Source organism: Cucurbita moschata, unplaced genomic scaffold, assembly GCF_002738365.1.
Source record: "Cucurbita moschata cultivar Rifu unplaced genomic scaffold, Cmos_1.0 Cmo_Scf00032, whole genome shotgun sequence".
Classification (NCBI taxonomy): Eukaryota; Viridiplantae; Streptophyta; class Magnoliopsida; order Cucurbitales; family Cucurbitaceae; genus Cucurbita; species Cucurbita moschata.
In genome coordinates, this window is record NW_019268548.1 from 1,690,022 (window position 1) to 1,715,919 (window position 25,898).

Below are 25,898 nucleotides of genomic sequence, written 5' to 3' on the forward strand. Positions count from 1 at the left end.
AAAAAAAAAAAAAAAAAAAAAAATCAAAATTAAAATTTAAAATTTCAAAAATACTTTTAAACTTTAAAAAAAAAAAAACATTTAAATAAAAAATAATATAATTAAGTAAATTGATTTAATATGCAGGTCCTTGGAGTATACGAGTGGGAAGGAAACAATCCACTTCCACCAGAGATATGGCTCTTGCCTTATTTTCTTCCATTACATCCAGGTTTTATTTATATTATTTATTTATTTTCTTCCATTTTTGGATTTAAAATAAATAAAAACAATTAAAATCCTTTTTTGTGTTTCAAATATTTATTAAAAAATTGAAAGTATATTTTTTTTAAATGTCGAAAATAAAATGAAAAAAGTAATTACAAATTTGGTTTGTACGGCCAAACAACTATATAAAAAAAATCAAATTTGTGGTGTAAATTTTTTTTTGTTATATGGTTGGGTTGAATTGTAAATTTGACGAGCAGGACGGATGTGGTGTCATAGTCGAATGGTATATCTACCAATGTCATACTTGTATGGAAAGAGATTTGTGGGTCCAATTAGCCCCATCATCACGAGCCTGAGGCAAGAGCTTTACACGTGTCCTTATCACATGGTTGATTGGAATCTTTCTCGAAGCCTTTGTGCTAAGGTACACGGTTTTAATTTTGTGCCTAATAAGGTCTAAACATGTATTTTAAAAAATTGAATATGTTACTGACTTATTAGACACAAAATTAAAATTGAGCTCTTACAAAATTTAGATACTAAATTTGTAATTTAACTCTTAATTTAAATTCAGTTCAATATAATTATCAACTCGAATATAGTTCAACTAACGCTTTAGACCCGAGTCGAATGTTTTAATTTTGATAGGAAGATTTGTACACGCCACATTCGAAGATACAAGACATGTTATGGGATTCAATTCACAAGCTTGGTGAACCATTATTGAAGAAATGGCCACTCTCAAAGCTAAGGCAAAAGGCTCTTGACTTTGTGATAAAACACATACACTATGAAGATGAAAACACTCACTATCTTTGCCTTGGACCTGTTAGCAAGGTGCTAAACATGGTGTGTTGTTGGGATGAGGATCCAAACTCGGAAGCGTTTACAAGACACATTTCAAGAATCAAAGACTACCTCTGGCTAGCTGAGGACGGAATGAAAATGCAGGTTCTAGTTGCCTACCCGATCCTTCACTTTCTTAAGATCACGAGCTCCAGACAGATTAGAACATGTTTGAGAGTGATTTAGCACGTTGACGTTTGTTATCATTTGAACAGGGATATCATGGGTCTCAATTATGGGACGTAGCCTTTGCCGTTCAAGCCATAGTTGCAACGGATCTAGTTGAGGAATACGGTTCGGTGCTTAAAAAAGCGCATGATTTCGTCAAAAACTCACAAGTATAGTATAGTAATTCATGAAGTTTTGATTAGTTTGAAAACATGATTTATTAAGTTTATAATAATGGAAATTAAAGGTGAGGAGAAATGGGTTTGGAGATGATGATCCAAGTGATTGGTACCGCCACATCTCAAAGGGTGGCTGGCCCTTCTCAACTCCGGACAATGCTTGGCCTGTCTCTGACTGCACTTCTGAAGCTTTGAAGGTAGCCAAGACAGCCCCTTTGAGCTTCAAATTTCAAAATTTGGTGAATATTGATATCACTCACTTCGTTGCAGGTAGCCATTATGATGTCACAGATGCCACCAACAATGGTGGGTGAGCCAATGGATATACGTAAATTATACGACGCGGTTGATCTAATCCTTTCACTTCAGGTGCATAATGAAATTTATGTTAAAAATCACGAATCTCTACAACGATATGATATTGTCCATTTTAAACATAAACTTTTATGCTTTTGCTTTTGGTTTCCCCCTCAAGATAGTATTCCTAACTTATAAATTCATGATCTTCCACTAAATTAGCCAATGTGGGACTCCCTCCCAACAAGTCCTCCTCTCGAACAAAGTATATTATAGAGCCTCCCCTGAGACCTATGGAGCCCTTGAATAGTCTCCCTTTAATCGAGGCTTAACAAAGTATACTGTAGAGCCTCCCCTGAGGCCTATGGAGGCCTATGGAGCTCTTGAACAATCTCTCTTTAATCGAGGCTCGACTCTTAGAGTCCTCGAACAAACTATACCCTTTGTTCGACACTTGAGGATTCCATTGACATAGCTAAGTTAAGGGCATGAATCTGATACCATGTTAAGAATCACGAATCTCCACGATGGTATGATATTGTCCACTTTAAGCATAAACTCTCGTGGTTTTGTTTTTTATTTTCCCAAAAAGCTTCATTACCGATGAAGATAGTAATGTTCACTAATAAACCCATGATCTAATCTAACGTTCATCTTCAACATGCAGAATTTCAATGGAGGATTTGCTTCATATGAACTCACAAGATCCCATCCATTGTTGGAGGTAAAAACGAATTCTTATTCCTCAAACATCGAACAATATTCAAAAATATCATCGAGTTTTCAAAAGTTTCGTTAATATTTTCAAATTTTTTTTTTTTGTGTATTTAGACGTTGAATCCAGCTGAAATATTCGGAGATGTGATGATCGACTATCAGTAAGACATGATTTTGTTTCGTTTACACGAATCGGGTGAAAACAACACAAAACTAAAAGAATTTTATTGGTTTAAAGATATGTGGAGTGCAGTTCAGCAGCCATTGAAGGGCTTAAAGCATTCATGAAGCTGCATCCAAGCTACCGCAAGAAAGAGATTCAAGCTTGCATGGCCAAAGCAGCAGATTTCATTGAAACCATTCAGCAGCCTGATGGATCCTGGTTTGGCTTCCTTTTCACAAGCCCTATGATATGACTCCATAACCCTAACCCAACCCATTTGATATTGTATTGACTTAGGTATGGCTCATGGGGGATTTGCTATACATATGGGACATGGTTTGGCATCAAAGGGTTAGTTGCTTGTGGAAGAACCTATGAGAATAGTAAAACCCTAAGGAAGGCTACTCATTTCCTTCTTTCTAAACAACTCAAATCCGGTGGTTGGGGCGAGAGCTACCTCTCCGCGCATAACAAGGTACTTACACCTTCCAGTTGAGCTATGTTCAAGTTTGCTCGAGTTGGATCTAACATTAACATATATAATTTTCTCGGACATAAGGTATACACCGATCTCAAAGACGGCAAATCACACATAGTCAACACTTCTTGGGCCCTGTTGGCTCTCATTAAAGCTGGCCAGGTATTAATTATAGTGAATTTTATTAATTCATGAACAAGTCAGGAATGTCCTGATTCGCTTTAAACTAGGGATTTTGTGTGATCATAGGCTCGAAGAGACCCATCTCCGCTGCATCGAGCAGCAATGGTTCTGATTAATTCTCAACTCGACAATGGAGATTTCCCTCAACAGGTCTCTCTCTAAATTGGTTTTCATTATTAATTTTGTCACATTATTGTTATAATTTTTTTTTTTTTTTTTTTTAGGAAATTATTGGAGTATTCAACAAGAGCTGTATGATCAGTTACTCGGCCTATAGAAACATATTTCCTATATGGGCTCTTGGAGAGTATCGGTTAAGGGTTTTGAAGCGTCAAGAATAACGATACCTAAATATTTCTAGTGTAAATGTTTTTATTATAAGAAATAAAAATTGTAAATATTTTATAAGCACAAACATTAATATTATATTTCACGGACTTTATATTATATTATCATTAAATAATAATATTTTATATCTTAATTGAGTTACTATAAAAGAAAATAATAATAATGGAATTATAGTAATAGAAAAGATGATGACTATGAAAAGGGTAACGACAAAAGTGAGACACGTGGCAGATGACTGGCACGAGTATTTATCAACCAAAGCAAAGAGGGAATCGGAGGTAGAGGGTGACGTGGCAGTTTTATTAAATGAAGGAGAAGAGAGGAGGTGGAGGTTTACGGGCGGGAATCAGGCGGCGCGTGGGGGAATAGGCGAACCGGAAGGCCGTGGACGGGGAAGGGAATTGGATTGGCGGCGACTTTTTCGTCGGGAATGGAAAGTTGGAATTTGAAGCGTTTGACCAAATGGTGCATGAAAACAAGAACCTCCAGCCTCGCGTACTCTTTGCCGGGGCACTTTCTCGGCCCTCCGCCGAACGGAACGTACGTGTACGGCGCCGGACCGCTCCCTTCGAACCTCGTTGGATCGAATTTGACGATGAAAGTGCAGGTACAGAAGCCGGTATCGTGGGCGCCGATGAGAAGTCCGAGAATTTTGGAAGCGATGTCTTCTTCATGGATGAATTGGCCGCTACTGTTGGAGGTCGATAGCATGTGGGAAAGAATGTCCTGTGTCAGCGAGGCTGTTCGAGGGCTCTATAGGCCTCGACTTCAAAGAAGGCTTTATTATTTGTTGAGGGGAGGATTAATCCTCAAGTATCAAACAAAGAAGTTATGAGTCTCGATGGTGTTAGTCAAAAGTGACTCAAGTGTCAAATAAAGGGTGTTCGAGAGCTCCAGATAAGAAGTAGAGGTTGTTCGAGGGCTCCATAGGCCTCAAGGAAGGCTCTATGATATATTTTGTTCTCAAATGTCGAACAAATAAGTTGTGAGTTTCAAAGGTGTAGTCAAAAGTAACTCAAGTGTCGAATAAATGGTGTACTTTGTTCGAGCGCTCCAGACAAGAAGTGGAGGTTGTTCGAGGGCTCCATAGGCTTTAGAGAAGGCTCTATGATGTATTTTGTTCTCAAATGTCGAACAAATAAGTTGTGAGTCTCGAAGGTGTAGTCAAAAGTGACTCGAGTGTCAAACAAAGGATGTAGATTGTTTGAGGGCTCTAGAGAAGGGGTGAAAGGGCTCCATAGGCCTTAGAGGAGACTCTATGATGTAATTTACACGAGAGAAGGATTGTTGAGGATTGTTGGGAGATGAGTCCCAAATTTGAAGTAAGGAATACATCTACGTTGGTACGAGACATTTTTGGATAAACTAAAAATAAAGTCACCGAAGCTTATGCTCAAAGTGGACAATATAAAATTGTGTCAGAATTATATTTTCGACCCATCTAAGTGAGAGAGAGACATACTCCTTGATAGTGGGAGCTACGATGACTTCGCTCTTATCGTCCCACCTGGAAGCGAAGTGCGGTTGAGCAATAGCGTCCATGACTCCGACATATTGTCGAAGCGCATCGGGCTTGATGAACAAAGGGAGAAAACTCTTGATTCTCCTCGCTTATTCATTAGAACTATACTTAAAGGTCGACGGAAAAACTTTATCAGCTGACGACGGCCACCACGACGTCACTTGTTTCTGCTTTGAACAGAAGCTTTTTTTTTTAAAATTTTTTTTAATTTTCATTAAGAATTGAAAGGTATTTTTGAGATATATTTTTTTTAAGTTCAAGGGTATTATTGAAACTTTTGAAAACGGTTTAAAAATATGATATTTTTATTAATTTAGCTTAATTTTTATTTAATAAAAATACAAAGACGTTTAATATTATATATAATCACAATAATAATAATAATAATGTAAATAAATAATTAAATTTAGCGTCTCCGCCCGTGAGATTTTTTCACCCCGTCCTCCTTTGCTCCACCAACCACAAACGGGGAAGAAGACCAATTATTTTCTTTGTGGGCCGAGATAGGCTTGGGCCTATATCCATGGGCCCAAAATTACTGACTTAAGTGAGTCGAGTTAGGCCCGTAATGGCGGACTTATTGGGCTTTTCCAGTTGGACCAACATCGGCTTGCCATCTTTCATCTGCTTGACTGTATCATCTACGTGGATTTACAGTCTCGTCCCTGCTGCGGCGGCGGCTGCAACTGCAAAATACAGTGTCCGCGCAGGCAGGGCGAGCGATGGTTAGGATACCAGAACCGAGGGCTGGACTTTCGATTTGGATTTAAGGATTCTGATGGAGAATCAAGCTCAGCAAAAGGACTATCTTCACTATAACCTCACTGATCGCTGCAGAAATGGGAGATGGACTGCCAGGTTTTTGTTTCGTACATTTTCATTATATATTGCTTTATTGATTTTAGGTTTTAATCTCTTGTATGAGCTTCGTACTTTTTTGTTTTTGTTTTTGTTTTTGTTTTTGTTTTTGTTTTTCAATCTGAATCTGAGAAGGTAGTTAATCAAGCTGTTGTTTTGCTATTACCTGGCGAAGCTACCAATTCATGTATGGAAGTCCGTGGCAAGAAGTGCTTGATTCTTACTTTCATGCTGTTAATGGAAGGTCCTCACGGTTCTCTATAGTTCTTCCTTCTCTTGAAATGGAAGCAATGGAATCGTGAGCTAGGTCTCCCTTTCTCTCCTTTGCGAGCACATGGATGCCAATCTCTTGTAGTGCTAAAGATCAATATTTATATATCTTAAGCTGCTTTCGTCACAATATTGTAGTTGGACAGTTTTTCACCATCTCTCGATGTTGATATCTATGATTGCTTTCTTTTGCTTCATGCAATGCAATCCCAAGAAAAGTTGAAAACAATTTTGAATCCTTTTCCTGCATCCTAAAATTGTAGGGAAAATAGCAAGAATAATGTATTTGTTGTAGGACTTCCTATATCCTGAAGGAATCGTATTTCTTTTTCTGCTGGTTCTCTCGTTCTTAAAATAATGGCTGCCATCTAAGACTGGCGATTGCTATAACTGTGTATGTTCTAAGTTTTGCTTCAATTCTCAGATCTGGAGATGGTTTTTAATATGATCCTTGCTATCAATTGTTGCATTTGATTTGTTGATCACGTTCATGTTCTTTAAATAATGTTGTTTTAATTTCATTGGTTGATTACAATAAGGAGAAATGGGAAGGAAAATTTTGTACGTTGTTATCTTGTAAAAAACAAGAGGATATCGTTGATTTCTTTTTAGTTATTGTATACAGTTCTTCATCTACAGATAGGTCATGATCATTAATGATGCCGAGACTCCATTGATTTACTACATAGCAGAGTTAAACAGAGCTTCAGTTAAAGATGGGACTGGGAGGTGGGCTAGGGCAACATTTAAGATTGTTCTTTCCTTCCATGAGGTTTCTTTTTATGGGTGGCAAAAGCAGCCAGGCTTGAATACTGTTTAGGGGTAAGCTTATTTTAAGAAATTTACCATATGCAAGTACTATCGTATGAAATTAGGAGCTTTTGAAACTGAATGATTGTTAAGAACTTGTAATTTTTAGAAAACGTTTGAGAAGTTAGTTCTAGAGATACAATTGAAAATCATATGGCCTCCATACAAAGTGAAACTTTCGTCTTGAGGACAATGTCCAAATTAAGTCGATCAACCTTGTTAATCTAACCTTTCTGGTACTGTATCTTTTCTTCCATTATGTGGTTTAAAGTAATATTTTAATATCTTTAGATGTATAAACAGTTTGATTTCAATCTAGAGACAGCAAACGCTGCTTTTATATTGGAAGGTTATGTTTACTTGTATCCTTTGGCAGCTTGGTATAAAGATCTCTAGGGAAGTTTGTAGATGAGAAGAAAGCTCAGCTGCTGAGAGATAGGTGCTTACCAACAGTAGGATGTGCTGTGGGTTGCTTGCTGGGCGCACTGACAAAGGGGTGACAGCTCTGCGACACGGTTTATTCTGTATGTTGGCTTCTTAATCTCTGTTGACATGAATTTTTGCTTGGAGATTGAATTTCATTACTCTTCCTTGATTTTCTTAGATTCTATCTCAGCTTAAAAATGAACTCATATGTTAGAATAAATTTTATCTTATATATTATTTATTGACTTCTTTAATAGTTGTGATGAATAGACATGACTTGATTGTCATATCCGTTTTCTGAAATCCACTTTTGTTGTGCTTCACTAAAACACTCAAATAGTCAAATAGGTGTCTTTGTCCCGACTGCTCTATGCCCAAAGTGTTGGAAGGGTATGTCAAATAACTTGTGAGAATGATGAGGACCTTGTGTCGGCTGATAAGCCTCAAACGTTTAGTGTAAGGAGGGTCAACCAACTACTTAGGAAACGAGAAGGAAAGTTATTGTCGTACAAGATGTTTGCACGTGACACCAAAGCATCATGAAATGAGTGAGAATCATGAATTTTACCAATTATTTGCTCCTTTTTTGGAAGTTATTCTAGCTTCTAGTTTAAGTATCATAATTCTTTTTCTTTTTGGTTTAATTCTATTTATTGCTTTCTTCTCATAAAGACATTTCTTCTTATTCTGTTTTTGTTTTAATTCTATTGAGCCAATATGAAGTTTATGTTGCATAATAGGAATTATTGTAATAGAGGTTGGAGTTTTGATTCAAACTATATTCAGCCAATTAGTGTATTATTGACAGGACCGAGTAGGAAGATGTGTTTGTGTTGAGCTGGTTGGTTGCCAATTGCTTCTTGCAGAAGGTATCGTCTCTGGGGTTGCCTATGCTGAAGACTATATTGTACCGAACGTAAAATTGGTCTAATTAGATTTGGGTAATCCGTTCTCCAACTGCTTAAAATGGAGGGTTAACATCTTATACATCGGCAAGGGAATTTCCCTTCCGTTTTAGCAATGGTGATACAACCATTAGGCCGTAAATGGCTCTTTCACGTTTACATGACACTAATTATTATGTCTTCTGTGGAATCCTTGTCCTTCAGCAGTTCAGCCAATTATAATGGAACGTAATGTAAGGATGACCTTGCAGATGGTACGGGTGCTTGTTGCGACAGCAATTAGAGAGGCAGTTGCTGGTGCTTGAGAGGATGCGTTAATACGGCTGATGGGTGCCACATGTCGATGTGCTACTGTACCTCCGGCGCCTCCCGATGGCCTCAGTCTTGTTGATGTAGGTAGGTTATACTGAATTTGATTCACAAAATTGCTTCACTTTAAATGACTGATTTTTTCCTTTTCCCGATCAAAGTTGCATGGGCTACTACCAACCCTTTTTGATTGGCGGTGTTATTATTACCAAATTTCTACAACCTTAGATTTAATGATTGAATTGTGTTAAGAGAAATGTCTACTTGGGTTGTGAAAGTTGGTATGCATTTTATCACACATCACTCCAGGTGTTTGTATTTGTCTCAGGTTGGAGGCTAGTTTTTGGTTAGATCAACTGTTTCAGAGGGATGGGCCAGAGATTCAAGCCTCTAGCGTTTCAGGGAAGTTACTCATACTTATCCATTTGAGCTATATTCAAATCTTGTTTCCATCTATTTGATTGAGGAAGTAAACTATCTGACTAATTTACTTCATATCCAATTCCCAACTGGAGAGCACAAATGAATTGTTTAGCGAAGCTGTTTTAATGGTACAACTCTATGCCTTCTCTGCTATAATCTAATGCATGTGTGCTTACTTTACTGCTGTCTAGGATTATACTTTTCTTTTTGAAGTAGTACTCATGAGTTTAGAGATTTCCACCCAGGAGAGAATTACCATTCATGAATCGAACTTCCTAAGCATTGTTGAGCCAAAGGAAACACAATAATTTCCCATTCTACGTTCAAAACCTATTCTATTCATCGAAAAGCCCCTGCTCCACTGTATCTTCATCTTCAACCTCACATCCTTCTGCTAGAATTAGCAGGTGAGTTGTATCGTCTTCTCATGAGGTATCTGCTGTTGCTTTATAAGCCTTTTTAACTCAAGCCCCAACTCACATGGTAAAATTGAGTTCATCAGATAACCCTCTTGAAGATCTAACATCAGATTCACTGGCGTATGAAGAATAAAAATCTTCATCCCCATCTTTTTCTTTCAACTCCTCAATCTTCTCCACAACCTCTCTCAAATCCAGCCTCTTTTCAAAGTCGCTCTCGCAACATGCTAATGCAATCCTCAGAAGCTTCATCATCTCACCCTCGCTGCTCTTGGTTGGCCCCATGTTCTTATCAAATACTTGGCTATTCCATTCTGTCGCAGGAATGGATTTGACCCAACTTGCCAAATCTTCCTCGTCCCCACCCTTGCCCTGATGCAGAAAGTTGGCTACGAGTTTCCCTGTTAGAATCTCTAGGATCAACAGCCCAAAGCTCCACACATCTGTTTTCTTTGTGATGCGACCTTGTTGGTTGTACTCCGGGGATCTGTAGGCCACCATTAGATCTTGGGCGTGCTCTTGGTTGATAACTGGGATCAGGCCATAGTCCGAAAGAAGGGGCTCATAGTTGGCATTGAGAAGCACATTTGAGGACTTGAGATGGCCGTGTGGGGTTATGAGACTTGGAAGCTCACTGTAGAGATAGCGAAGACCCTTTGCAATGCCCTTGATGATCTTCAACCTTGCAGACCAATCAAGGGCTGGTTGACCCTCGGCTTTTTGCCCTGAAAGACACAGACAAGAGAATCCAATTGAGCCAAAATTTGAAGTATTTTCTGTTGACTACCAAACTCTTGAGTTAAACTAACAGGTTAAGGTATATTTAACGCTCCCCTCACTCGCGAACTTCATACTAGTTCAAACACTAAACCTTCTTCTACTCTAACATCATGTTAAGTTGATGATTTATGGTATTTCTAATCTTTTGTGCACATTCTTAACATGTTCCTTCACTTGTGTTCTATTGGAACTTAACTAGAAGACCTTTTGTTTTGATGTTATGAGAAAGTACCAATAAACTCGAAAGTATAAGTTGATACATTTAATCTTTTTATAAATATTTTTAACCAATTTTAGTGAGGTATAAGAAGAAGAAAAGGGGAATGTACCATGAAGTTGAATAACCAAGCTACCCTTCTCAACAAAGTTTGTTATGAGAAGCTTTTCTTCCTTTTTGTAGAAGTAGGCTACGAGAGGAAGCAAGTTGGGGTGTTTCAATCTTCCAATTCTCTTCATATGTTCTTGGAATTCATCTTTATCCACATTGTTCATTTGCTTAAACCTCTTTACAACCACCACAGGTCCGCCGGTCATGGCTGCCTTGTAAGAAGAACCGAAGCACCCACTTCCTAGGATCTGTGCAGAGGCTTTAAGCAAGTCTGATAAATCAAATTTCTCCAAGTCCTCTCTTACAAATGATAACTTAGCACCCTCAGCCACCCGTCTCCCCGATCCATGACTGGAGGCACGGTCCGGTGACTTTGCCCCGACTCCTGGATCTAACGCTCTAGCACCTGGAGATTTGCCGTTGGCTGGAACCTCTTCACAAGAAGATGATTGGTTCCGACGGCTAAGGATTACTATTCCTGCACCGATGGCAAGCAAAGCTTGTGTCAGAGCTATTGAAACCATGATGATGCTCGCGATTGATGGCATATCTGCGGTATTGCATGGTTTATTAAGTGGCGGTCCACATAAGCCTTCAATGCCTGCATATAGGAGAACTAGGTTCTTAGAAAAATAATACATTAAGGAAATGGACAGATGTGTTCATATTGGAAAGTGCATGAAGTTGTTTGATTATATCTGCGATTTAGAAGTGGTGGTATAAATGATTTCTGAAAAGTGGAGAGATGATGAACACCTGAAAAGGAGGATGGATCCATGCGGGAGAGGGCTTGTGGGATTGGGCCATGAAGTTGATCGTTATGGGAGATATTAAAGGACTTGAATGCCTTCTGCTGGAAATTAGGAATTCGGGCAGAAAACTTGTTTCCTTCCAGCCTCAACTCCAATAAGCGAGGCAACTCGACCAAGGACCAAGGAATCGGACCCTCAAACTGGTTGTGTGCCAAATGAACCTTCTTCAAAGACATCATGTTGGAAAACGAATCCCCAGGAATGCTGCCTGAGAATTGGTTTCCAGACAAAAACAGAGATTTCAATGCCCCAACTCTCTTGACATCCGGCAAAGAGCCCTCAAAATTATTGTTCTTAAGGCTAATAATCCTTAAAAAGGGGATCCCTTCGAGGGACTCCATGTCAATGCTGCCCTTCAGCCCCATGTGCTCGAGCTTCAAGCCCCAAACATGGCCCTTGTGGCAAATAATACCCACCCAATTCGCCTTGTTCTCGGAGCAAGGGGAGGACTCCGGGCCCCAATCACGTAACGCATCATTGCTTATTTCAAGAGAGCTTTTGAACTTGAGGAGCGCTTCTGCATCCGTGTGAGCGCCCCAACACACAATCAGCTCCAATGAGATCACAATGAGAATGACGGAGGTGATGGTGGCCGGCGGCAGAGATGGGCAGGCCATAAGCCTATGATTTAATGGAAATGCACGCAGCGGCGGCAGCGTGCACGCCCTGGAATAAAAAACGGTGGTTTGGCAATTGTGGAGAAGGTTGTGTTGGTGGGGATGGGGTTGAAGAAAGAATGCAATTTTGATGGGGCATTGAAAGAAAAGAGGGTAACAAAAGGGTTGGAGAAGGACGCAGGGAGGGAGGAAGAAGAGGGCTAAGAATAGAATATAATTCTATTAAGGCTACGAGAATATTGTGAATACAAAAAACAAAATGCTTATGGCTGGCTTCTAACTTGACCGAGTCTTTCATTTGCTCCTTTTCTTCTTATACCTCTATCAACTTTAAAATTATTTAATGGGTGTTGGAACTTTAAATTAATTTTCTGTTTGACATGTCTTTTAAATTTTAAGATTGTCAAATAAGTCTTTAATGTTTCAATTGTATGTCATAGGACAATAGCATTTTCACGTTTGTTTTAATTATGAATTTATTATAAATACAATTAAATTTTATACAAAAATGAATACAAATTGAAAGTTCAATAACTTAATATAATATAAAATTAAAAGTTGACTAATTATATATTTTTGTTAAAGTTCAATGATGTGTATGACACAAACCTTAAAATTTCAGAATTAAACTTGTACTCCAAAGTTTTTCGATTTCGATTCGAGTCTTTTGTTTCTTTCTCGCTCCATGTTAAGTTATAGAGATTAATTTTCCTCTTGGCTACATTTTGTTTGTCCTATAATTGCAAAAAGTGGAAAATAAACCATGTATCTTTGAAATGTTAATTTGATCCACCGAGGTAAAAAGATATTAACCTCACCTTTCTACCGTTGGAGCACAACCATAGAGGAGTGGATAAATTTTTTAAAAAAATTATGAATATTTTAAAGAAAATAAAGTGTGGTTCATAGGATATACCATTCCTGCTGATGACCTATGCCATTCTCTCTTGGAATTGTTTCGCCCCGAAGGGAGTAAAAAGCTATGGGGATTGGGCCATTCATGTCATTCACCAACAAAATGTGCAACGAATCTTTTCTACCTAAAAATACAATTATTGTCCTAAAATATTATTCCTTCTTTTGGTCCCTTCATATGGTTCATCTCAAATGAAGACCAAATTTATCATAAAGAAAAATTGTTAAAATAAGATTCGACTCTTATCATTTCAGTTTCAACGTTTAAATGTCCCATTTAAATTTGTATGGTTCATCTCAAGTAAATCTTTTCAAATTAATTTTAAAAATAGTCTATATTAATGTTCTCTTTATAAATTATGATTTTTTGTTTTTTTGATGAAACTATTTAACTAATTTTGACTAAAATTGAATACTTAAAAGCCAAACGGAAATGGAATCCAGGAAAAAAAGCAAATAGTATTTTTAAGCTATAAAAATGGTGGAACTTTGATTGCTTCATACCAGTAGTAGATCGTAGTATAAACAATGACTTCTGCAGCTCTGTCTTCCTCCATAAACCTTGTAAGTTCTTGCTTTCTCTCCATAGATGTTACAATTTGGATATGCTTTTGATTGGAATCTGTAACAAAGATCTGGAGTTGTTCTATTTATAAAACTTGCCATTTTGAGTGCAGCAGGCGAACCATTTTGGGTTTGGCAGCAACTGCAGCTTTAGGCCACAAAGAAGAAAATCATGTTTCAGTGTTCCTCAGGTCTATGCAATCTTTTTTTCTTTTGGTTTCCAAGAACCATTCAAGTATCTTTTTTTCTTTCTGATCCTTGTCGTATCAAAGTTCCTGATAAAACTTTGATGGATGCCACCTAACTTCAATAGCTAAATCTAGGAAAAGTTCCTAATAAAACAGACATTGTACTAATAGAAATCTACAAAGAGTAAGGACATATGCTTTGAATTGATTTTAGAATCGTAAAAATCAATTTGGTCTAGTTCAAAATCACTCTTACATATACCTTTAATCTTTCAAAATCAATTTTGATGGCATAAAAATAACTTTTAAAAGAGATACTCTCCTATTAAATTGATTTTGAATGATTAAAGACATGTGTAAGAGTAATTTTGAATTTGAATGATTAAAGACATGTGTAAGAGTGATTTTGAATGTGACAGAACAGTCTGCCTTTCCTATCTAAATGTGAAAGATCTATCTGATGAAAAAAGGGCGTTGTTCGTGAAATTATGCTTTTCAAGAGTGAAAGTGAAGGATGTGCTTATGTTGACTCTTCAATTTTACGGCAGGAAACAAGCATCGAACCAGAGAACAATCAAGACAAAACAAGCAAAAAACAAAGTACTAAGGCAACATTTGCAGATTCTCCAAGCTCCCCCCCACTGATCAATGCACTGAAAGCTTCAGCTGAGCGAAACGCAGCTCGTTTTCACTTCCCGGGGCATAACGGAGGGCGAGCGGCACCATCTTCATTAACTCAGCTTATTGGTCTTAAACCATTTATGCATGATTTAACTCAAATTCCTGAGCTGGACAATTTATTTCATCCTAAGGGCCCAGTTTTAGAAGCAATGCAGGAAGCGGCAAAGCTTTTTGGAGCATCAGAGACATGGTTCCTAGTTGGAGGAACCACATGTGGAATTCAAGCTGCAATTATGGCAACTTGTTCCCCAGGAGAACATATAATCCTTCCAAGAAGTTCCCATTCGTCAGTCGTATCTGCTTTAGTGTTTTCTGGTGCAATACCTAGATACATCATGCCGGAGTATGATTCCAATTGGGACATTGCTGGTGGAGTAACTCCATCACAGGTGAGTGAGGAACAATGGTTTTCAACTTACTAATACAAACATGTCATATAGCTTGTACTTTCTCAATGGAATAATGCTTAGTAGTATAGTACAATACCATTTCACGAATCTAAATTGTTCTACCCTAATATGTTTGGACTGAGTTTCTAAGTGTTTTGGAATGACTTTTTAAGACCTTTGTACTTGAAAATGATTTCTTAAGCACTTAAAAGTTATTCCAAGTAGATCTAAATTTCCCTGGATTAGTGCTAAGAAAATCATAAATGAGCACAACATCCTAAGCTTTTTAACAGTGTAATGTCCAATTCTTAGATCAACTGAGGAAGATTTTCCCACAAATTAAACCCTTATATCTTTTTAAGCTGATGAATATCCTGCTAATCTAAAACTTTCTCATTCCACAGATAGATAGGGCAATCAAGGAGTCAAAGACGGAGGGTCAAAAAGTATCTGCTGTCTTTGTTACTTCACCTACTTATCATGGCATCTGCAGTGACCTGAGTGAGATTTCTCAAATATGTCATTCTCATGGAATTCCTTTGATTGTGGATGAGGCTCATGGGGCACACTTTGGGTTTGAACCTCAACTACCTCATTCAGCACTCAAGCAAGGGGCTGATTTGGTTGCTCAATCCACCCACAAAGTTCTCTGCTCTCTTACTCAGTCATCAATGTTGCACATGTCAGGGAATATTGTAGACAGAGAAAGAGTTTGTAGATGTTTGGAAGCAGTTCAAAGCACTAGCCCCAGTTATCTACTTTTAGCATCATTAGATGCTGCCAGAGCTCAACTAAGTGATAATCGAAACAAAATTTTCACCAAAGCAATAGCTTTAGCCAATCAAGCAAAAGAATGTATAAAGAAAATTTCAGGTATATCTATCCTAGAATTTCCCATCTTCTCTAACTTCCCTGCAAGTGATCCATTGAGACTCACTGTTGGTTTCCAGCAACTCGGCCTGTCTGGCTATGAAGCAGACAAAATGCTATACAAGAATCATGACATCGTTTGTGAACTTTTTGGGACCCAATCTATTACTTACGCCATTAACCTTGGAACATGTGAAGGCGATATTCGAAGGCTTGTATCAGGCATTGAGGATGTAAGTTCTTTTGCATCCATTTTAGAAATTGAAGGAAGCAACAAACTTAGTGTTTCTACTCCCTTTCTGGATATCAAATTCAGCTTGAATCCTAGAGATGCATTTTTTGCCAAAAAAAGGAGGGTGAAGATTGAAGAGTGTGTGGGAAAGGTGTCTGGGGAGCTATTAAGTCCATACCCCCCAGCAATACCAGTAATATTCCCAGGTGAGGTTATATCTAAGGAAGCTTTGGAATATCTGATGCTTCTAAAAAGCAAAGGTGCCTCTATAAGTGGTGCATCTGATCCCCAACTAACATCACTACTTGTATGCAATGTGTAGGAGAAAGTGCAAAATGGCTTATGAAATCAATATTTCGTTTAACTCCTGATGGTTGGAGTAGTCTGTAGCAGGAATCATATAAATTTGCATCGTTTTTTAGTATCTGTATTGCAGGGAAGTATGGTATGAGGGTAACAGTTGTTGATCATTATCTGTAATGGACAATGCATTGGAGATCATTTAGGACATTTGGTCACATGACATAGCGTGTGGGCTTTCATCTTTTTCACCTTGAAGGTCAATCAGATTGCAGATCTATTGTTTATGTTATCATTGATAAAAATCATCCTATAATTTATGTTTTATCTTCTCTACCATGATTTTTTGTCCTCAACCCTTGTTCCCCCTTTTGCTTTCACCTCACAAGTGACATGGACTTGTCTTGATTGCAAGATGAAAGCCAAGATCCTCAAGACCAAAAAAAACCTTCCATCTTACAACTGAGAGGCTTTAACCTCAGTTGAAGATGATGGAAACCTTTCATCGTATAAGTTAATTGGTTTGTTTTGAAATAAAAATTACAATCCAAGGGAAAGGAGGAGCAACTAATCTTGAATTTTAAAAATTATATAAAAAGAAGTTAAGATCTTAAAATTTCCTCTTTAGCCCCCATAAATTTTCGAAATTGAAAAATAGTACACGCACAAAAGTTAAAAGGTAAAATTTTGCAAATTTCTTGTGAAAATTCTGGTTTCATCCTGTACCTTAAGAACTTACTACGCTGTCAAGTAATGGTTTAATGCCAAGGTTATAAACTGAATAGATATTATTTCTTTTTCAAATTTAAAGATTAAATATCAAAAGCTAAAGGATCCAATATTAATATTCTACATCATTCTTTTTAAATATTGGTAACATATTCAGAAATTGGATCTCAATTTAAGTTCAAAATGTGTTACATATAATACTTTTATAAATCATAAAACCAGCCATATTTGCTCACTAAATACTAGGTTTTATATAAATTATTATTAATTAACTTATGAACATGTTTTATGTTAAAAGATTTGTATAATTATTATTTTACAATATCATAGACTTTATAACATATTATATTATACATATTTTAGTTTAACAAAAATAAATTGAGTTTATAACATGAAAGATTATATTTCTTAATATAAACCTTTATTTTAAAATTTCAAATTAAAAAAAAAAAAAACATGACAATGCTGTTTTCAAAGAAGTTTACACAATTTTGATCCCAAAATCCAAAAACTTGCGTCAAAAAACATATGGCACATGTCGTGAATCCAAAAACATAAATAAGAATCTGGAATGTCTAGCAAAATAGCCTCCAATAGTCAAAAGTGTCTTTGCCACTAATACTACCCCCCACCCCACTGAAATATTCTCCTTTTCTGTGCTCTATCCTGCTCGATTACTACAAATAGAGATTGTATAAATATGGCTTCCCCAGCTCTATCTTAGCACCTAAACCTTGTAAGATCTTGCTCACTCTCCATGAATTGTGTTTATTGGAGCTGTACACCTCTAGGGCCCATAAGTTAAATATGAGTTTCGGGTTCTGCAGAGCAGACAAACCATTTTGGATTTGCCCATAATCGGAGCTTGAGGCACAGAGAAGAAAACCATATTTCAAAGTAAATCAGGTTAATGCAGTCCCTTGTTTGGCTTCCCCAAGAAGGCTTCGGAATCAAGATATATATGGTTTTTTCTTTTTGTCCTTTTTCATTTCATTCTGTTTCATTCTTATTCAAAGTAGAAAGAAAGCCGAGAGAAAAGCAATCACAAGAATTGAATCTCTTCGTAAACTACTCATGTTATAGAACTCTAAACATCTCAAATAAGATCAATAATCTGGCTCAAAAACTACCTAGGGCAGGGGAAGTGGAAAGGCAAAAGGTCGAAACAGGAAAAAATCACTCCCAAATTAACAAATGAAGCTCTACTCTTCGATTAAGAGATCAAAATGAATTCTAAGATCTCTACTTACAGTTCTTACTGGAAAGAAGTGTAGATCCATGAGCTAAGTCCAGTTTTTTTCTTTTCCTTTTCATTTCATTCTGTTTCATTCTTATTCAAAGTAGAAACAAAGCCGAGAGAAAAGCAATCACAAGAATTGAATCTCTTCTCATTGAAATATGACCAGTTTAATCAATTCGTAAACTACTCATGTTATAGAACTCTAAACATCTCAAATAAGATCAATAATCTGGCTCAAAAACTACCTAGGGCAGGGGAAGTGGAAAGGCAAAGGTCGAAACAGGAAAAAGTCACTCCCAAATTAACAAATGAAGCTCTACTCTCCGATTAAGAGATCAAAATGAATTCTAAGATCTCTACTTACAGTTCTTACTGGAAAGAAGTGTAGATCCATGAGCTAAGTCCAGTTTTTTTCTTTTCCTTTTCATTTCATTCTGTTTCATTCTTATTCAAAGTAGAAACAAAGCCGAGAGAAAAGCAATCACAAGAATTGAATCTCTTCTCATTGGAATGTGATCAGTTTAATCAATTTGTAAATTACTCAAGTTATAGAACTCTAAACATCTCAAACAAGATCAATAATCTGGCTCAAAAACTACCTAGGGCAGGGGAAGTGGAAAGGCAAAAGGTCGAAACAGGCAAAAGTCGCACCAAAATTAACAAATGCAGTTCTACTCTTCGATTAAGAGATCAAAATGAATTCTAAGATTTCTACTTACAGTTCTTACTGGAGAAAAGTGTAGATCCATGAGCTAGTCCAGTTTTTTTTTTCCTTTTCATTTCATTCTGTTTCATTCTTATTCAAAGTAGAAACAAAGCCGAGAGAAAAGCAATCACAAGAATTGAATCTCTTCTCATTGGAATGTGATCAGTTTAATCAATTTGTAAATTACTCATGTTATAGAACTCTAAACATCTCAAACAAGATCAATAATCTGGCTCAAAAACTACCTAGGGCAGGGGAAGTGGAAAGGCAAAAGGTCGAAACAGGAAAAAGTCGCACCAAAATTAACAAATGCAGTTCTACTCTTCGATTAAGAGATCAAAATGAATTCTAAGATTTCTACTTACAGTTCTTACTGGAAAAAAGTGTAGATCCATGAGCTAGTCCAGTTTCTTTTTTCCTTTTCATTTCATTCTGTTTCATTCTTATTCAAAGTAGAAACAAAGCCGAGAGAAAAGCAATCACAAGAATTGAATCTCTTCTCATTGGAATGTGATCAGTTTAATCAATTTGTAAATTACTCATGTTATAGAACTCTAAACATCTCAAACAAGATCAATAATCTGGCTCAAAAACTACCTAGGGCAGGGGAAGTGGAAAGGCAAAAGGTCGAAACAGGCAAAAGTCACACCAAAATTAACAAATGCAGTTCTACTCTTCGATTAAGAGATCAAAATGAATTCTAAGATTTCTACTTACAGTTCTTACTGGAAAAAAGTGTAGATCCATGAGCTAGTCCAGTTTCTTTTTTCCTTTTCATTTCATTCTGTTTCATTCTTATTCAAAGTAGAAACAAAGCCGAGAGAAAAGCAATCACAAGAATTGAATCTCTTCTCATTGGAATGTGATTAGTTTAATCAATTTGTAAATTACTCATGTTATAGAACTCTAAACATCTCAAACAAGATCAATAATCTGGCTCAAAAACTACCTAGGGCAGGGGAAGTGGAAAGGCAAAAGGTCGAAACAGGAAAAAGTCACACCAAAATTAACAAATGCAGTTCTACTCTTCGATTAAGAGATCAAAATGAATTCTAAGATTTCTACTTACAGTTCTTACTGGAAAAAAGTGTAGATCCATGAGCTAGTCCAGTTTCTTTTTTCCTTTTCATTTCATTCTGTTTCATTCTTATTCAAAGTAGAAACAAAGCCGAGAGAAAAGCAATCACAAGAATTGAATCTCTTCTCATTGGAATGTGATCAGTTTAATCAATTTGTAAATTACTCATGTTATAGAACTCTAAACATCTCAAACAAGATCAATAATCTGGCTCAAAAACTACCTAGGGCAGGGGAAGTGGAAAGGCAAAAGGTCGAAACAGGCAAAAGTCACACCAAAATTAACAAATGCAGTTCTACTCTTCGATTAAGAGATCAAAATGAATTCTAAGATTTCTACTTACAGTTCTTACTGGAAAAAAGTGTAGATCCATGAGCTAGTCCAGTTTCTTTTTTCCTTTTCATTTCATTCTGTTTCATTCTTATTCAAAGTAGAAACAAAGCCGAGAGAAAAGCAATCACAAGAATTGAATCTCTTCTCATTGGAATGTGATCAGTTTAATCAATTTGTAAATTACTCATGTTATAGAACTCTAAACATCTCAAACAAGATCAATAATCTGGCTCAAAAACTACCTAGGGCAGGGGAAGTGGAAAGGCAAAAGGTCGAAACAGGAAAAAGTCACACCAAAATTAACAAATGCAGTTCTACTCTTCGATTAAGAGATCAAAATGAATTCTAAGATTTCTACTTACAGTTCTTACTGGAAAAAAGTGTAGATCCATGAGCTAGTCCAGTTTCTTTTTTCCTTTTCATTTCATTCTGTTTCATTCTTATTCAAAGTAGAAACAAAGCCGAGAGAAAAGCAATCACAAGAATTGAATCTCTTCTCATTGGAATGTGATCAGTTTAATCAATTTGTAAATTACTCATGTTATAGAACTCTAAACATCTCAAACAAGATCAATAATCTGGCTCAAAAACTACCTAGGGCAGGGGAAGTGGAAAGGCAAAAGGTCGAAACAGGCAAAAGTCGCACCAAAATTAACAAATGCAGTTCTACTCTTCGATTAAGAGATCAAAATGAATTCTAAGATTTCTACTTACAGTTCTTACTGGAAAGAAGCGCGGATCCATGAGCTAGTCCAGCCACGTTTGGAAGATAATCGACTCTCCAACTTTGTCGACGATTTGGGGAAAAAACTTTCGGAGAGAAACAGAAGAACATTATCGCAGTGAAGAGAACCCGCGGGAAATACCAAGCCAATCAAAACTGCGCCAATGAGAATAGGAAGTAATTTACTATTTTACCCCCAAACGAATGATCATCTCCAGGACAGAATTGGAATTCGATTAATTTAATTTAAAAATAATTTTTCCTTTTTCTTATCGCTTCCGCCGGAGATAACTTGCGAACTGAGGTCTTGCTTGAAAGTTCAAGCAGAATCGCCATAGCCATCTGAGCTTCAGAATGAAATCGCGATTGATTCCTTAAGGAATCAATGGCGTTAGCGCTACATGTTTGGTGGAGATAATTCTTACAATGATGACTTCCTCACCTCTATCTTCCTCCATAATCTCGGTAAGTTCTTGCTCTCTCTTCACTCCATGGATATTACATTTGCTCTGCACTTACCACGTATTTTCGAAACCCGAGGTCTGCTAATGAAACTTGGATTTGTTCGTTCAGCAGAATCATCATTTTCGGCTTGGCCACGATTGGAGTAGGAGGCCGCAGAGAAGAAAGTCCTGTTTTAGCATCCGTCAGGTCTGTGTCTTAGCATCTGAGTACTCTTTGGATTCTTTTTGTATTTTTCAGTTCAGTACAACAAATGAGGGGTAGAAATTTGGCGGGGATGTTGAATGTTCATACTCGAAGGAGCAAAAAGGGACCTCCAATAACACATGTATGTAATAGAAAGGGTGAAAAGGGGAATTAAGGGAAGGTTAGTTTCAGGAAATGAGCTGCCTTTGTTATCGAATTGGCTGAGCGTGTATGGTGACATTGTCACTCTTTTCTGTACTGTTCTTCAAATAAAATGCCCCAGATACCTATCGGGATGGTATGCTTTGAGTTGAAAATTTATGTACGTTCCTCTTTGATCACTGAGCTGCATGTTACAATTGCACTCTTGTGGCAGCGAGACTGTGATTATGCCGCATTTGTTCTATCCAAGCGAACAAGTCGGCCGTGAAAAATTCAAACTTCGCAGACAACGTCAGCGTATGCTTGAGCCTTGAGTCATGTTTGCGGGAAATGTTTTAGAAAACGTGAGCTAGGAAATACATTTGAAAACAATTTGAAAGAATTGAAAAAACAACGTTATATAGCTATAAGCAAAAAAAAGAAACACCACGGTTTAAATAGCATATAACTCGGGTAGGAAGAAGTGACAACTAGTCATATCCCTCTATAGTATATTTTGGGGTATTTTAGCCCTAGTAGGTGTAGACATGATTTTGGTGAACGGTCATACACCTCCGTATTAACACAAGATAAAATAGTAAAGGTCTATCTAAGGTGAAAGCATGTAAAAGGGGTTTAGAATGGGCATACGGCTATGGACAACACGTCCTGGACAAGTATAACCGTGACATTGTGCTGACGTTGGTGTATTGTATTGTTTGAGTTTATGTTATCAGTTTTTCCCCTTTTATTCTATTCTAATTGGAAATGATGGTGGGTGCTCGAAACTTAAACCATGGTCTGTCTAGAAGCTATTTGATTTCTCTGATCCATGAGCTATGTTTCCAGCTGACTTCATTGCTCAAGGCGGACATTTATTTATTGAGAATGTCTATTTTCAGCTGAAGCCCAATTTGATAGACTTATATTGTGATGTCCCACGTTGGTTGGGGAGGAGAACAAACCATCATTTATAACGGTGTGGAAACCTTCCCCTACCAGACGCGTTTTTAAGCCTTGAGGGGAAGCCCGAAAGGGAAAGCCCAAAGAGGACAATATCTGCTAGCGGTGGATCTGGGTTGTTACATATATCCCCCCGGTAAAGTCAATTCATTGTTCTGAATGTGAAGGATCTATTTTAATCTGATAAGAAACAAGAACTGGATAAGGGAGATATATGGCATCTCTGCCTAGATGTCAAATATGTTAACTCTTTGATTTCTTGCAGGAAACAAGCATTGTTAAGCCAAAGAATAATCAGGACGGGTCAAGCAAAAAGCAAACCTCCACGAAAGCAATTGGAGAATCTCCAATATCCCAGGAAGGTAGCAGCACCCTTCCTCTGGTTAATGCATTGAAAGTTTCAGCTGAGAAAGATGCGGCTCGTTTTCACTTTCCTGGGCATAATGGAGGGAGAGCAGCGCCATCATCATTTACTCAGCTCATTGGTTTGAAACCATTTATGCATGATTTACCCGAGCTTCCAGAGTTGGACAACCTCTTTTGTCCAGAGGGTCCAATTTTAGAAGCACAGCAGCAAGCAGCTAAACTTTTTGGGGCATCAGAAACATGGTTCCTCGTTGGAGGAACCACATGTGGAATTCAGGCTGCAATTATGGCAACCTGTTCCCCAGGAGATCATATAATTCTTCCCAGGAATTCCCATATATCTGTCATATCAGCTTTGGTGATATCAGGTGCAATACCCAAATACATCATGCCCGAGTATGACTCCAATTGGGACATAGCTGGTGGGGTCACTCCATCACAGGCAAGTTCATAACATTGGTTTTCAACTCATGGATACACTCATGTCATGTAGGGTATAAATTTTCTCAATAGACTATTGCTTACTACTAGTTATCTTAGCTTAGCAACACCACTCACAATTTATAATCCTCATTACTGATATAGTATTTGTTAGGAATCACGACTCTCCATAATGGTATGATATTGTCCACTTTGAGTGTAAGCTCTCATGGCTTTGTTTTTGGGCTTCTCCAGAAGGCCTCATACCAATTGAGATGTATTCCTTACTTATGAACCCATGATCGTTCCTTAAATTAGTTAATGTGGGACTCCCTCCCAATAATTCTCAACCGTATTAAATGCAGGACAAGTTAAACTTTCTATATTTTTGTAACCAAACATTAAGATTTACTAAGGAAAACCTTCCCTCAAATCTAAACCTTCAATCTTTATTAACTTGTTTAATGCATGTAATTCTAAAGAGGGAAATTTTTATTATTTCATAGGTGGATAGGGCGATCGAGGACTTGGAAATGGAAGGTCAAAAAGCATCTGCAGTTCTTGTTACTTCACCTACTTATCATGGCATCTGCAGTGACTTGAGGGAGATTTCCCAGATATGTCATGCTAAAGGAATTCCCCTCATTGTCGATGAGGCTCATGGGGCACACTTTGGGTTTCAACCTCAGCTGCCTCTTTCTGCACTCCAGCAAGGGGCTGATTTGGCTGTCCAATCCACCCACAAAGTTCTCTGCTCTCTTACTCAGTCATCAATGTTGCACATGTCGGGGAACATTATAGACAGAGAAATGGTATGTAGATGTTTACAGACACTTCAAAGCACCAGCCCTAGTTATCTGCTTTTAGCATCATTGGATGCTGCCAGAGCTCAGCTAAGTGATAATCCAGACAAGATTTTCAATAGAGCAATAGATCTAGCATATCAAGCAAAAAGCAAGATGAATAAGATTTCAGGTATCTCGATCCTCGAATTTCCCATGTTCTCCAACTTCCCTGCTATTGATCCATTAAGACTCACTATTGGTTTCCAACAACTTGGTTTGTCTGGCTATGAAGCAGATGCAACAATATACAAGAATCATAACATCGTTTGTGAACTTGTTGGGAATCAATCCATTACATTTGTCATTAATCTCGGAACATGTGAAGATGATATTGAAAGACTAGTTTCAGGTATTGATGATGTGAGCTCTTTTGCATCGATTCTGAGAATTGAAGGAAGAAGCAAATTCAGTGTTTCTGCACCCTTTCCTAATGTCAAAATCAGCTTGAATCCTAGAGACGCCTTCTTTTCAAAGAAAAGAAGAGAGAACATTAAAGAATGTGTGGGGAAGGTGTGTGGAGAGCTAATATGCCCATACCCTCCAGGAATACCAGTAATGATACCAGGGGAGATTATATCTGAGGAAGTTCTGGATTATCTGTTACATTTAAAAAGCAAAGGTGCCTCTATAAGTGGTGCATCTGATCCCAAACTTTATTCACTACTAGTATGCAATGTGTAGGAGGAAGTGCAAAATGGTTTATGAAGTCTGTGCTCGAACCGGTTCTCGATGGTTCGGGTAATTTGTAGGGGAGGATAAATTTGCAGTGTTTCTGGATGAATACTGCAAACTCTTATTGATATTCTTATTGTGAGGAATGATGAAGGAAAATCTTCTGGGAATGAAGTCAGGCTCCTGCTGATATTTGTGGCTGTTCAAAGTATGATTGTTGCATGCAATGCCAATCTTTTCACCTGGGAGTAAGAGTCAAAAGACTGCAAACCTTACCTTTAGATGCTGTAAATTATTAAATTATTGTAAAGTTCGCCATTAGTCCACCAAATTTTGGGCTTGAACTAGCTTTGTCGAGAAAGAATGGTTTTACAGTTACATATTCATCAACTATGAACCTTTTTTAGCAGTATTATTCAGCCGTTCTGTTTGGCGTTTGCACATTCATCTTGATGATATACATAGGCTAGTTCCTTAAGTTTCACTGTTGGCACTAAAAATGTTGAAGTAAAAACTTAAAAGTCGGATTTATAAAACCAAAATAACTTGCAACAATAGCAAACAAATAGCTTAAAATAAAAAAGAATCACCAACCGGTTAAGGCATATATCATCCTTTCAATATGAGCATAGACCATCTAGTTAAGACATATTCCATCGAGAGATTGAAAGTTTGAATCAAAATAAATAAATAAAACTCAACACGGATATAGGCCAACTGGTTAAGACATATATCATACTTTCAATATGAGTATAGAACAACTAGTTAAGACATATTCTATCGGGAGATTGAAAGTTTGAATCAAAAAAAAAAAAAAAAAAAAAAA

At 37.3% G+C, this 25,898-nt stretch overlaps 4 protein-coding genes, 1 long non-coding RNA gene and 2 pseudogenes across 7 annotated transcripts in view; 4 read left to right on the forward strand and 3 right to left on the reverse strand.

Moving 5' to 3' along the window:
- LOC111429781 (probable oxidosqualene cyclase) overlaps window positions 1-3,666 on the forward strand; it is an 8,499-nt gene extending 4,833 nt beyond the window's left edge. Inside the window, exons 5-17 of the mRNA XM_023065785.1 lie at window positions 127-211; window positions 468-634; window positions 859-1,161; window positions 1,272-1,394; window positions 1,472-1,600; window positions 1,674-1,772; window positions 2,368-2,424; window positions 2,532-2,578; window positions 2,656-2,799; window positions 2,878-3,055; window positions 3,140-3,220; window positions 3,308-3,391; window positions 3,466-3,666. Coding sequence (XP_022921553.1) covers window positions 127-211; window positions 468-634; window positions 859-1,161; window positions 1,272-1,394; window positions 1,472-1,600; window positions 1,674-1,772; window positions 2,368-2,424; window positions 2,532-2,578; window positions 2,656-2,799; window positions 2,878-3,055; window positions 3,140-3,220; window positions 3,308-3,391; window positions 3,466-3,582 — 1,614 coding nt within the window. The 3' untranslated portion in view covers window positions 3,583-3,666. The remainder of the gene's footprint in view (window positions 1-126; window positions 212-467; window positions 635-858; window positions 1,162-1,271; window positions 1,395-1,471; window positions 1,601-1,673; window positions 1,773-2,367; window positions 2,425-2,531; window positions 2,579-2,655; window positions 2,800-2,877; window positions 3,056-3,139; window positions 3,221-3,307; window positions 3,392-3,465) is intronic.
- An 82-nt stretch (window positions 3,667-3,748) lies between these two features.
- Window positions 3,749-5,636, reverse strand: LOC111429679 (annotated as a pseudogene).
- A 43-nt stretch (window positions 5,637-5,679) lies between these two features.
- LOC111429680 lies at window positions 5,680-9,246 on the forward strand (annotated as a pseudogene).
- Window positions 9,247-9,363: 117 nt separating this feature from the next.
- Window positions 9,364-12,168, reverse strand: LOC111429783 (pollen receptor-like kinase 1). Its single transcript, XM_023065790.1, has 3 exons — window positions 11,396-12,168; window positions 10,641-11,240; window positions 9,364-10,256 (listed from the first exon to the last, which is right to left on the reverse strand). The coding sequence occupies exons 1-3, from the start codon at window positions 12,066-12,068 to the stop codon at window positions 9,589-9,591; spliced, it is 1,941 nt and encodes a 646-aa protein (XP_022921558.1). The 5' UTR covers window positions 12,069-12,168; the 3' UTR covers window positions 9,364-9,588.
- Window positions 12,169-13,415: 1,247 nt separating this feature from the next.
- LOC111429788 (arginine decarboxylase-like) lies at window positions 13,416-16,427 on the forward strand. Its single transcript, XM_023065795.1, has 4 exons — window positions 13,416-13,547; window positions 13,661-13,738; window positions 14,284-14,805; window positions 15,210-16,427. Exons 1-4 carry the CDS (start codon window positions 13,512-13,514, stop codon window positions 16,227-16,229), a joined length of 1,656 nt encoding a protein of 551 aa, XP_022921563.1. The 5' UTR covers window positions 13,416-13,511; the 3' UTR covers window positions 16,230-16,427.
- On the reverse strand, window positions 13,463-21,192 carry LOC111429792. Its single transcript, XR_002708226.1, has 2 exons — window positions 21,008-21,192; window positions 13,463-13,695 (listed from the first exon to the last, which is right to left on the reverse strand). It is a non-coding gene; the product is annotated as an uncharacterized LOC111429792 (long non-coding RNA).
- A 116-nt stretch (window positions 21,193-21,308) lies between these two features.
- On the forward strand, window positions 21,309-25,516 carry LOC111429785 (arginine decarboxylase-like). Of its 3 annotated transcripts, none has more exons than XM_023065792.1 (4): window positions 21,309-21,482; window positions 21,591-21,668; window positions 23,035-23,577; window positions 24,062-25,516. In XM_023065792.1, exons 1-4 carry the CDS (start codon window positions 21,444-21,446, stop codon window positions 25,079-25,081), a joined length of 1,680 nt encoding a protein of 559 aa, XP_022921560.1. In that variant the 5' UTR covers window positions 21,309-21,443; the 3' UTR covers window positions 25,082-25,516. The 3 variants fall into 3 exon arrangements, with proteins under 3 accessions (XP_022921560.1, XP_022921561.1, XP_022921562.1); XM_023065793.1 differs by having other exon boundaries at window positions 21,594-21,668; XM_023065794.1 differs by lacking the exons at window positions 21,309-21,482; window positions 21,591-21,668 and adding an exon at window positions 22,879-22,905.
- The last annotated feature ends 382 nt before the right edge of the window (window positions 25,517-25,898 follow it).

Excerpts from the sequence above, each read along its gene's own strand:
- LOC111429783 (XM_023065790.1), bottom strand. The coding sequence starts at position 12,068 with ATGGCCTGCCCATCTCTGCCGCCGGCCACCATCACCTCCGTCATTCTC. Across the intron at positions 11,241-11,395 it reads GGATCCATCCTCCTTTTCAG|GCATTGAAGGCTTATGTGGA; the intron begins GTGTTCATCATC and ends TCCTATATGCAG. Across the intron at positions 10,257-10,640 it reads CTTGGTTATTCAACTTCATG|GGCAAAAAGCCGAGGGTCAA; the intron begins GTACATTCCCCT and ends TGTGTCTTTCAG.
- LOC111429788 (XM_023065795.1), top strand. The coding sequence starts at position 13,512 with ATGACTTCTGCAGCTCTGTCTTCCTCCATAAACCTT. Across the intron at positions 13,548-13,660 it reads TGTCTTCCTCCATAAACCTT|CAGGCGAACCATTTTGGGTT; the intron begins GTAAGTTCTTGC and ends TTTTGAGTGCAG. Across the intron at positions 13,739-14,283 it reads CATGTTTCAGTGTTCCTCAG|GAAACAAGCATCGAACCAGA; the intron begins GTCTATGCAATC and ends ATTTTACGGCAG.
- LOC111429785 (XM_023065792.1), top strand. The coding sequence starts at position 21,444 with ATGATGACTTCCTCACCTCTATCTTCCTCCATAATCTCG. Across the intron at positions 21,483-21,590 it reads TATCTTCCTCCATAATCTCG|CAGAATCATCATTTTCGGCT; the intron begins GTAAGTTCTTGC and ends TTGTTCGTTCAG. Across the intron at positions 21,669-23,034 it reads CCTGTTTTAGCATCCGTCAG|GAAACAAGCATTGTTAAGCC; the intron begins GTCTGTGTCTTA and ends GATTTCTTGCAG.